The following is a 12,334-nucleotide window of genomic DNA, read 5'->3' on the forward strand; positions in this document are numbered from 1 at the left end:
AAAAAGAAAAAAGAATTTAGCACTGTGTTAACAAACTGGACCTTCGTGTGAATAATCAGAACCATCTAAGACAAGTTGACTCACCATGCTTTTGAGTTTATTGTTACTTTGGGGGAAAAGAAATTCTTGCCTCTAGCATGATTTAGCACCTTAGTGTGTAGTTTAGCTTTGCTAAAAAGCACTCCAGGAAAATTGAAATGAAAGGGTTTAGATGTAATAAATTGTGCTTATTGTTGCAGGTTTATACAAAGTTTTATTTTACAGCTTCGTTTTTATGGTGCGGTTTGTAAAAGGTTGCGCAGACATCTGTAGGCAATCAGCCGTCCTTACAGTGTAAGGGTTATATTTTGCAATAACAGCTGGAGCTGGGTATTTCTACTCAGACACTGCATTTCGTAATAATCAGTAACCCTTTATACATGATCACTTGGCACTCTGGCATGCTGACAGAAGTCACAGAAAGAGCTGAACTTGGCCATTGGGAGATTTATAACAGTGTCTGGATGGGACTGAAGTTTCTAGAACGGGGGCTGTGGTGGCTCAGCGGGTATCGTCCATGGGTTACAATTCAGTTCAGTTTTATTTGTGTAGAGCTTTCACAAAGCAGATTTATAGGAATCTGGATCGCTAATGAACAAGCCAGAGGTGACAGTAGCGAGTCCGATGTGAGGCGATGTGGAGAAGAAATCTTCCGAGGAACCAGGATCAAAAGGGAACTCATCCATTTCTAAGTGACACCAGATAGAGGGGTTATAGATCATGAGTCTTTTACAGTTGTATACTACAAAGTCAAACAGTACTAAGGGTGAACATCATGGTCTTTATGATCACAGCAGAAGTTATTGGGTTTCCAGATGAGATTGTTCACTGAAGCAAGTGAAGAAGCTCCTGTTTAAATCCCAGGACTGTCACAGAGTCGCGACTGGTCCATGTCCACTGACGCTCAGCTGTTCTGCTCTGTGTTTGGCTTGGGAATTGAAACTCACTTTGGATACAAATGTCTGTGAAACAAATAAATGTGAATGCAAACTGATTTTTTTAAAAAAAAATTTTGGCTGGAATCCTACAGCGGATTGTCTGATGTTCTCCATGTCAAATTACTGTACATAATGAAGATTCTCCATTGATAGACCTGCGATGCGATCGTGGTCACAAGTAGCTACGAGGACACCGAGGTCCGGACCTTTCAGTAGTCATTTCAAAAGCAGAGCGTTCACAGCATCCGTCAAATACACACACTGTGACGTCCTGATAACATAATGGCACAATGGAGCCTACTGTGCAGAAATACTGAAGTCATTCAACTTAAACAGTGTAACTTGACCTACAGCAGTTTATCTACGAATGGCAGTACAAACTAAGAGAACTTAGAAATTATAAACTGATGATTTGGCATTGTGTTCATATTAAATAGTGCAGTGGGTCGAATAGTTTGTGATCCGGGTTAGTAATGAAAATAGCAATGAAAATGACTACTCTGTGCTTACGTCTTCGATAAGGCAATATCGATGCGTTCGTGTTCGTTAGCATGTCTTGTTTACGTTTTACCACTGCCATGAGAAATGAAAACAGGAGAAATCAGAACAAGGTTTCCCGAACATCCTGAAAACGTCCAATTTTGAAAAAAAAACATAACGCAAGTTCTTGGTGTGTAAGATAACGAGAACAAATCAGAACCAGCTCCGATCCTGACAGACGGCTCCGACCCTGCCGTCCTGCTGTCACTGGAATGTGACCTCCATCAAAACACACACACGACCGATGGAGAAGGAGATGGATGGATGAAGGGATTGGGAGATTAGGATCAAAGAACGAGCAGCGCACCAAAGAGAGACGAGAGGGTGCACTCTGCTCTGAGTGGAGTTAACAGGAGTTTTCCCCATGGACAAGGAAAGAGAAAGTCCAAACTAATGACTAATCAACTGGGGGGAATGTCTGAGTTCCTTAACGACGGATCAGTGACACACACTAAATCACTAAAGTGAACAATTGCAAATCAATAAGCACGCACACACACAGTCTTTAGTTCAACACCACGCCGCATTCACTTCAATTCAATTTTATTTGTGTGGCACTTTTAACGATGGACATTGTCTCAAAGCAGCTTTACAGAAACATATAAACACAGGATACGGATTTTAAGTGTGTGAATTTATCGCTATTGAGCGAGCCGGTGGTGACGGTGGCGAGGAAAAACTCCCTAAGATGATATGAGGAAGAAACCTTGAGAGGAACCAGACTCAGAAGGGAACCCGTCCTCATCTGGGTCACGACGGATAGTGTGAAAGTAAAGGAAAGTTCATTATGGTGTTTATATGAAGTCTGTTTGTTGAACTAGTCCACTGTTCACTAAAGGAGATCCGAGTGTAAAACTGCATGTGGTAATCGCAGTCCCAAGGCCATCGCGGCAACCGTAGTCCCAGCAACCACAGCGAGAACGTCCATGTGGAATTGAGGTCCAAAACCATTTCCGTGGTACTCCAAGCGGTACCATTCTCATCAATCTCCAGGATTTAGCCTCCAGTTGATGAGAGCTCCATCAAGAAGTAGGGCATCAGGATGGATCAGGCAAGTCCGGAGAGCAGAAAGGGTCAGGATCACTGGCGTCTCCATAAAATCATGTGTGGCTCGACAGAGGGAGAGGGAGGTAAATAAAAGATAAGGAATTCGGCCCTAACTCTGACTGATCTAGCAGTGCCAGCAAGACAGGTTTGGCGGGAAGAGAATTAAGCAAAACAGGAGTGTCTGTGAGAGAATAATTTTGAGTGACAGCTCTAGCAAGGAGTGACACAGATCTGTTACTGAGAGAGAGAGAGAGAGAGAGAGAGAGAAAGTGCGTGTATGTACATGCATAGAATAAAATGTATAAAAGATTTTCCTGATAATTTGATCAACTGTTTGGAAATCAGATTTTATGAGCCCTCGGAGAATTGTTTCCGTGTTCAGTTTTCAGGATGATGGACTTTAGTCACGTGACAAGCTGTCTTTTTGTCCTATTGACTTCAAGACAAAGATTGTGAATGTTTGTTTATGGGTGTAAATAATAACAGGAAGGCATTTGTTTCCAAAGCATTAAATGTAACAATAAATGGACAAAAAGTACAACGTGTCATCCTTTAATAAATAAAGCATTTAGACATGCATTTATTGCAAAATCATCGACTGCAGGGTCGACCCCTTACGTGATTTATTCCTTCAATAAGTTTCTAAAGAGGATTTGTTCTTTATGGCACCAATTAATCTGAGGGATCTGAGTGGACATGCAGGATTTGGAGCCCTTCGAATTTGCATATTCATATTCATACTTCTGTGCCGTTCCTGTTGTCTAAAGACGATTGTGGTTCGTTATCATGTCAAGAAATTCGTTAGTCGATATACTTTCACTATATTTGACTTTTTCCTGATATTTGTCGCGTTTCACAGTATAAAATGAAATCCATACAACGAAATCCACGATTCGAATTCTCAGTTATGACAAAACATCGTCTCTTAACGAGGACATTTCAAAGAGCAGCGGTTTAACAAATAATATTCCGGATCAGCAATGCCAACAGTCCAGAACTCCTAAATCCAGCAAAATAAACTGCAAGTGAGGGAGTTTAAGGATGAGCCATTACCCTTTTGAAGCTTCCGTTCAAAGATTTCATGGTGTTTCAGTGAGTTTTTACTATAAATTAAATATAATATATATCAAAATTTTACTGGATGGAAAAATCTTTAATACGGCGTTCCTAGGTGATGTGAGTACCAATAATTACGGCGCGAGTTTATGAGAATCAGACACGTAGCTCCTAAAAATCTCCCATTTCCCTCAACACCTTTTCTTCTCACCTCGATACGTCTCTCCAGATCAGTTACGGAGTTCTGATCAGCCTGTGACATGAGACACCCCTTAAACCCACATAAAAGTCAGAGGGTGCGAACGCTAGCAGCTTCTCTCTGCTTCTCATTTCCTGTGTGGAGCCCTTTACAGCAGCGGTTCCTGGTTTTACACAAGCTCCCCCTGCCAGGGGCAACTTCACTTCATCTGGATCAAACATCACGCAGTACTCAGGGGGAGTTTTCTACAGGAAACACACCATCATACACATCTGACACATGACGAGAGAGCGAGAGCGAGAGAGAGAGAGAGAGACTTACAGTAGTAATACCTCCTTTGGCAGGTATCACTACTGGCGAATGCTGTTTGTACTCTTCTTTGCAGAATGTTTCTAGTTATAAGATATTCCTGGGTGATCTTGCCTGCACAGTATGTTTAAGATTTACACACAGATTTTCAATTATGTTCAAGGTCTGTAAGGCCAATCAAACGCTCCAGCTTGCATTTCCTGAAGTACTCCATGGTAGATTTTGAGTTATGTTTCGATTCACTGTCCTGTTGTCAAATCCAGCCCCTTTTCAACTTTGGCTTCTTGACTGACTGTGGCACATCTACCTGTGCAAAGTTTCTTGAGCCACTGGCTATCACAAAACCCCAAAGCATGACACGTCCAGCCATATGCTTAATAGTTCATCAAATGCTGCTCTTTTTTTCACCAAACAGACCTTTGGTGATTGTAGCCAAATAGTACTTTTTTTTTTTCCCGCCATCAGTTCACAATAATTTGTTTACAAAATGCCTCTGGCTTACCTAGACATTGCTTTGCATGCTTCATACACTGACTTTTGTGATGAAGTAAGGTTTCCTTCTGATGACTCTTCCATGCAGAGCATGTTTGTGCAAGTAACTCTGCACAGTAGATTGGTGCACCACCACTCTTGTGTCAGCTTAACTTTGCTGCAGGTCTTTAGCAGTGCTTGGGACATTTGCTTTGCCCTTCTGCCCAATATACCAGTAGTTCTGTGTGAGAGATTTCTTGGTCTTTCAACTGTTTCCTTGACTTCCACAGTTCCCCTTAACTGCCATTTCTTAATGACATTTCAGACAGTGAAAATTGAGAGTTGGAACGAACCACTTTGCTATCTTTTTATAGCCTTCCCCAGCATTGTAGGCATTAATTAGCTTTATTTTCAGATCCAGAGAGGAAGCCCATGGTTGTTACGTGCTAGCACGAGGTTTGTGAGTCAGAATTCATTGTGCTCTGGAATCGTTGTTCCTAATCACAAGTTCTAATGACTTTAACATTTGCACTTACTAAAACTGCAATGTCATTTTGCAGCTCCAACGTTCATCAAATTAAAAAACAACATACCCCCCTCACATCCCACTCACTCACTCACACACACACACACACACACACTTTAAACAGAAAAGTCTGGGTTTCATCTCCTCACTTCATTTATGATACACAATAGTCTTACTATCACACACCACAACGTCGCCCATTGCGACCCTCGGGGATCCAACTAATTTCTTCTGAGAATAAAATTCCTACACAAGTTCTGTCCTTTTTCACTTGCACTCTCACGGCACAAACAACTGCATTACTGGCTGCATAAATAAAAGGCTTTCTCTCATTTCTACTTGGATTAAACATCATTCATTATGTCCAAATGTTCCCTTTGTATACACAGCCATCATCTTGAGTAAATGCTTCTTGGATGAGAATGAAACTGTAAGACAGGAGTGTATGGCACAGAGACAGGTGCTGTCTGAGGCCACGCTGCGATAAATGATGCAGGAAAATACCTGGCCCAGGACTCAGGACATAAGAGGTTCAATCATACAAAGATAACCCAACGAGACATGCCAGAATGGAGAAAGAATTACAGGAAATATACAACAGAATAATACACTAAAGAGTACAAGCCGTTACTCTGACTCGCAAGCACGTTAATAAATAACAATTTAAGCACCAATATGCTTGAAATATTCATTTTAATTAGATTGGAAAGCACAAAACAGTAGAGAGTGCAGTTATTGTCTATCAGTAGACAACCTTAACAAACCATAACAACAGTTATGTTATATAATGTTAATATTAGCTAGTGTGTGCGGACTAGAAAGAGCTTTGTGTTGGTAAATCCTTTAATTATGAATGAGCAAAACAAAGCCTACAAAGCATCTGTTTTTAAAAAGATATTTTATTAAATTGCAGTGCTCGGTTGAATTTGATCATTTCTATTTTGTCATGTATGCATTGATTCTGATCGTTATTAAGTGTGTGTTGGTGATACACTGCATGGTAAAGACATTTTAAATGTTAAATTCTACCTTGCTGCCATGTTCGTATTTTCTATCTCTGATGTCACACACACACACACACACAAAACTTTTAATAAATCAGCAGGATCACCAAGTGTAGAAATATGCGTTTCACGTAAATCTTCAGCAGAATATAAATGAAGCAGCTGGTCAGTTCTTTCAGTCCTGAACGACAGATGGTCCAAATAGACTCATCATCTCCAGGTGCTTTATAAGTTCCTTCTGTGAGGTTTCTGGAAGATACTGTTGGTTACAAACACTTCCAGAGTTTAAACATCACTCTGTCAAGCTGCTGAGTTTCACGCAACTCTAATTAAAACAAGATTCAAGCGTCTCACCATCGTCAAACCATATCAGTCTACCGCTTGGGAGAGAGTAAAAGTGAAAGAAACGAAAAACAACCACAAGTAGAAATAAAAAGCGGTGATCTGCGGGGTCCAAGCACCTTTCCCTAGTAGTGCCTCCAGTGGCCAGTTCTCGCAAATTTGCATAGAACACTAAAGAGATGACAGATCGATGAACATACTGTTCACGTTTCATGATAGTGGCTCGATGCTAAACCTGTCAAACACATGCTGAAATCTGATTGGCTGATGGCAACCATGTTTTTGAAGTAATCGATTTAGCATTAGAATATTATGTACAAATTAGGAGAAATATGCAATACACCAAATTTCAGCTCAATCAGACTTATAATTTCCAAGAAACAGGCATTTATATATCCAATCACCAGTGCTTTGGTCCCTAAAATTCCCCCCACCACGTACCCTTTGAATCCATAGAGGTCAGTTAGATTAAACGATATACAAACCATGTTGGAGTTAACCCTGACAGTAAACAGATGCTCTTCTCAGCCAGACTCCTACATCTCTGCTCAATACTCACTAATGTATTAGGATGAAGGTTTGATGGCATGAGAGAAATAAATGAGGTGGTGGCTCTGAGGCGTCTGTTTTTGCTCTTGACTCTGAAAATGGGATTTGTCACAGATAACATCTGGAGCTTGAAATATCAACAGTCTGTTTAAGTCGACTTCAATGCAGACATATACGCTTAAGGATATATTATCTTGACTGTAATCTTGGACAACAGGAATTGCTTTCGAGTAACACTAAACTTCACACAAGACTGGTATTTATAGTGAAACATGACACCAACGTTAGCTACATAAGCCTTTAATGACAACTGAAAACACAATTACGCAACCTTATGTCACCAAAACTTCATTTGACACAAAATCGTTGTTCCTGAAAAGATGCATAGAACACTAAAGAGACCAGAGATGAAAAAACTGCTCACGTTGTCCTGAAATGGCTTTCAGGTTTCATGCAAATCTATGCAAATAATCTTAAGATGATGATGAAGAAGAACAAGAAGTAGAGTGAGAAAAATCCTAGCCAAAACAACAGGTTTACAAAATGCCCTCAGCATGGTGTCTCTATTGTAACCAGTTGATTGTAATGAGTAGCAGTGTTTTACACTTATTTAAAGTTACGTTTTACGTAGCGTCCCAGCTTTTTTGGATATTGGGGTTGTAATATTTATTGGTATGCAAAGACACCCAACATCTTCAATACATCTTTATATACAGTAGTATGACATCATAATTATTCTTTAATGTGTGTGATGTCAAATGATTAAGATCAGAGCTTACCTGAGGCATGTGCCACGCTCTCCTCCTGCTCTGATACACGGATACTCCACTGTTAAAATCTTATTGTCAGGACATTCTTCTCTGTAATACACACACATCATCACAATACTTGTCGTTATAAATTGTATTCAGTATTGGCAATATATCCATCCATCCATCCATCCATCCATTTTCTATACCGTTTATCCTACAGGGTCTTCGGGAGAGTGGAGCCTATTCCAGGGAGCATGGGGTACAAGGCGGGGTACACCCTGGATGGGGTGCACAATCACACACACATTCACACACTCATTCGGACACTAACCCTAACCCTACCATGCATGTCTTTGGACTGGGGGAGGAAACCGGAGTACCCGGAGGAAACCGCACGTGGAGAACATGCAAACTCCGCACACACAGGGCAGTGGCGGGAATCGAACCCCCGACCCTGGAGGTGTGAGGCGAACGTGCTAGCGTGCACAGACAATATATAATTATCTCACACCACAGCCAAATCACCATTTTTCATTTATTAAAGCATGTCTTACTCTTTATCCAGTTCTCATTCTATTGGGACATCTGTAAAACAAGTTACCACTTACATTACATACATGATAACAGATATAAACAGTAGCTCCCTCGCTAGACTCTCTTGTTCTTTCTCTTTAAGTTGACAAGACAAAAAAAAACACAGCTTGTCATCTCACAGAGAAACAAACCGGAAAGTGTAAACTGTTTAAAAATGCAAAGTTATTATTGGAGACTCCTTCCATATATACTAAATCAATGTATCCTTACAGAAAATGTGACCATTTCAATAACGTTTTTGTTTTGTTTTTAATCTGATTAGATGGAGCGTCCATCGTAAACATCCCTGTGTAAGTTGTTACTATAGAAATAACGTTACAGACTCGGCACATTAATATAAACCCGTCAGAACGGCTGTTGTAGAAAATGAATAAATACGTTCTGACCAATCATAATCGAGAGAGTTGAGCTACAGTGTAACTTGACAAGCTTTCTAATTTATTTACCAAGAGATACAGGAGGAGAAATTGGGAGGAAGAGAGAGAGAGAGAGAGAGAGAGAGAGAGAGAGAAAGCGATATATATAGATATATATATATAGAGAGAGAGAGAGAGAGAGAGAGAGAGAGGCAGAGAGAGAGGGAGAGAGAGGGAGATATATAGAGAGAGATAGAGAGAGGGAGATATAGAAAGATATATATATAGAGAGAGAGAGAGAGGCAGAGAGAGAGGGAGAGAGAGGGAGATATATAGAGAGAGATAGAGAGAGGGAGATATAGAAAGATATATATATAGAGAGAGAGAGAGAGAGAGAAAGAGAGAGAGAGAGAGAGAGAGAGAGAGAGAGAAAGAGAGAGAGAGAGAGGTGTCGAATAAGTTCCACACACTAATCTTGGACTGCTTTGCTTTTGGACTGACGAGATTAGAGGCTGTTGGATGACTGAAATGGTTCGAGTTGCCAGGATGAAACTTCAAAGCTAATACCAGCGATGCAGGGGAGGATTCCAGAGGTTAAAGAGCGCTCCAAAACGATCTGCTATGTTGGGAAAATTCTCCGTTTTAATTTGATAAAAAAAGAAGCCTTTTATTCATACCATCACTCATTCGCTGGATCGTCTCAGTGCTGTGATTCAGCCAAACGCTCAAATTCTCATCTGGAGCATCTGAGATCGTTCAGGATGATCACAACACACGATAAAACATTTAAAGATTAATCAGAGGAGTTGTTTCACTACTTCGGCCCTCTGCGATATATCAGCATTGCAAAGACAAATACTGTAATAATGATGAATGAGCAGGATGCTATACAGGTCTATTATTACACAGGACTGCATCACCCTGTTGTTGATTACTTTCCAATAACAGCACATGCTGAAGGGTTTTATTCCTCTTGAACCACAGCAATTCTAAAAAAGCTAATTTTACTTACTCATTAAAGAATAGCCACGCTATAGTTTACTTTTTTTTTCTCCAGTTACAAAGTACTGACATTGGACACTCCTTCCGTCAATGATACATAAATGTTACATTGTCCATGTGTTAGTTGTTGCTATAGAAACGATAATGTATTAATATCCATCCATCCATCCATCCATCCATTTTCTGTACCGCTTATTCTACATAGGGTCTCCGGGATCCCTGGGGTCTCGGGGCACAAGGTAGTGGACATCCTGGACAGGGTGCTAACATATCGCAGGACAAAATCACACACAGGTTCACACACAGTCTTTGGAATGGGGGAGGAAACCGGAGTACCCCGAGGAAACCCCTGAAGCATGCGGAGAACATGCGAACACCGTGCATGGAACATTCGACAGCGCTGTGCTACAAATTACGTCAGCCCAGTCAATACATTTTTAAAGCATCATCATTAAAAACATTAAATTGCACATTTAAAGGTACAAACACTCATCACCCAAGCATGGCACCTTTAATGCTGTTGTTCTATTTGTACATGTTTAATAAAAGGACATAAAATATGTAGTGTGCTTTAAAACTCATTTTTGGCACAATAATTCCATAGCACATAAATTGTTTTTGCCACAATCTTCAGTATAATTACTTTCACACTAAGTAATATTCCATATGTTCCATATATTGTGTATAATATGCAAACAAGAGAGTAATAAAACACACACACACACACACACACACACACATACACACACCTTACAGGTTCCTTATAACCTCGAAAAGTTCATAATAAGCAGTTTAGAGGTTTAAGCGCTCTAATGTCAGTGTTTAATCATCCTGAACCTCATGCCTTTTCCCATGCCACTGCACAGGATAATGCACTGATGAGGATTAGTACAAAGACAGAGAAAAAGGTGCTTAGAACTGATTTATTCACATATCAATCCTATTCTAAGGATTTAGGAACCTTAGTAAAGGGGTTTTAACTTCCGAAAAGGTTTCTATGTCAGATCTGAAAGCGAAACACTTAAAAAATGTTCTTCAAGGGTTCTTTAAGGGTTTATTGGATAATGAAGGGTTTCTCGCTACCTTCCAATGGAGGGAGACTACAAAGAACAAATAAGGGTTCCACCAAAGGGTCAATGAAAGAAGATTTATGATAGATTTCATTTTTCTATGTACAAATATGTTTTTCGAGGCTCCAGCGTCTCTGGGTCGATCGTCAGCACAAGGCATTGTCTGTATGGTGTTTTCTGTGTTCTCCATGTGTCTCTGTGGGTTTCCTCTGGGTTCTCAGTTTTCATCTCACTTTCAAACTATGCCAGTTGGTAGAATGGCTCCAATAAATTGGCCCTAGATGTGTGTGTGTGTGTGTGTGTGTGTGTGTGTGTGTGTGTGTGTGTGTCCTGAGATGAACTGGCATCCAATCCAGATTGTATTCCCATCTCACGCCCAGTGTTCCTGGGATTCTCCACAGCCAGTATTTATGTTGTACCATGCATTAAGCTGTGTTCTACTGTATATGAGGACTATGGAAATATTCAAAATTATATAGGCTAGTTCTTTGTAACAGAGTACACATTTACAAATTCCCAACTTCTTTAAATCTTTAGTGATGCCATAGAGGAACCATTTTTGATTTCATAAAGAAATCTTTTTTGACTGATGGATTTGAATCTTTTTGTTGGCGCATCATCATCATCATCATCAACAACAACAACAACAACAAAAGTTCCACTATTAAATGTGACCATAAATGTTTTATGCGCATCATCCTGAATTAGAATTGGTCTCTTTTGATACATCACGTGATCCAACTAACAAACAGATCAAATATGACTCAGATTAGATACTGCGTAATATTTCATTACATCAACATCATGTGGGGGTTTTTAACGCATCACAATATGGAGCAATGTAATGGCAAAATGTTAGCTTTTACAGTGAAAGGTTGAGTAAAAGAAAGCCTCACCCGTTTCTGTCAGCTTCATTTTGGGATTTTCCAGAAGTCGGAAGTAAAACAGTACTGAAGAGAGTAAATGGGAAAAGAAGCATGCGATAATAAAATCGGCTCATGTTTCCATCGGTCAGTCGACAGAAAACACTTCAATCACTCCAATCCTGACAGGTCTTGAAGAATAAAATCCGCGGTGTTAAGGAGGCATTTTTTTTTTTTATAAAAAGGAAAAAATCGGATTAAAAAGCCTTCACGCGGATGCCCGGTGTGCGCGCATAACCCATGTGGGTCAACTTTTACGCACTGGAGTTTTGGAGTGTCCGCGCCCCCCTTCATGATGATTTGGGACGGGCTTAAAGCGCAAGTCCTCGCTGCATCTGCACTCCTCACTAAAATCCCAAACGGCTTCCTAAATTACACGGACAGCAGCTCCGTCCCAAACCAAACCGCATCACTATCAGCATACCCCAGCGTCAACACCCGAACTTTCACAGATTAGACTAGATACAGTGTGTGGCGTGATTGCACAGACCGCCTCACGCAGTTATTTCTACACTGACAAGTCCAAATTATAAGCAGGTAATAAGCAAGTTATCCATCCATCCTCTGTACTGATTATCCTTCCTTCAGGGTCACGGGGGAATCTGGAGCCTATCCCA

At 40.4% G+C, this 12,334-nt stretch overlaps 1 protein-coding gene across 1 annotated transcript in view; it reads right to left on the bottom strand.

Annotated features, from left to right (window-relative positions):
* The window catches only part of LOC128607017 (collagen and calcium-binding EGF domain-containing protein 1-like), a 22,230-nt gene extending 10,262 nt beyond the window's left edge, over nt 1-11,968 (bottom strand). Inside the window, exons 1-2 of the mRNA XM_053623631.1 lie at nt 11,691-11,968; nt 7,800-7,880 (exon numbers count right to left, since the gene is read on the bottom strand). Coding sequence (XP_053479606.1) covers nt 7,800-7,880; nt 11,691-11,794 — 185 coding nt within the window. The 5' untranslated portion in view covers nt 11,795-11,968. The remainder of the gene's footprint in view (nt 1-7,799; nt 7,881-11,690) is intronic.
* Between the last annotated feature and the right edge of the window lie 366 nt (nt 11,969-12,334).

This window comes from Ictalurus furcatus, chromosome 4, assembly GCF_023375685.1.
Source record: "Ictalurus furcatus strain D&B chromosome 4, Billie_1.0, whole genome shotgun sequence".
NCBI classification, from domain to species: domain Eukaryota; kingdom Metazoa; phylum Chordata; class Actinopteri; order Siluriformes; family Ictaluridae; genus Ictalurus; species Ictalurus furcatus.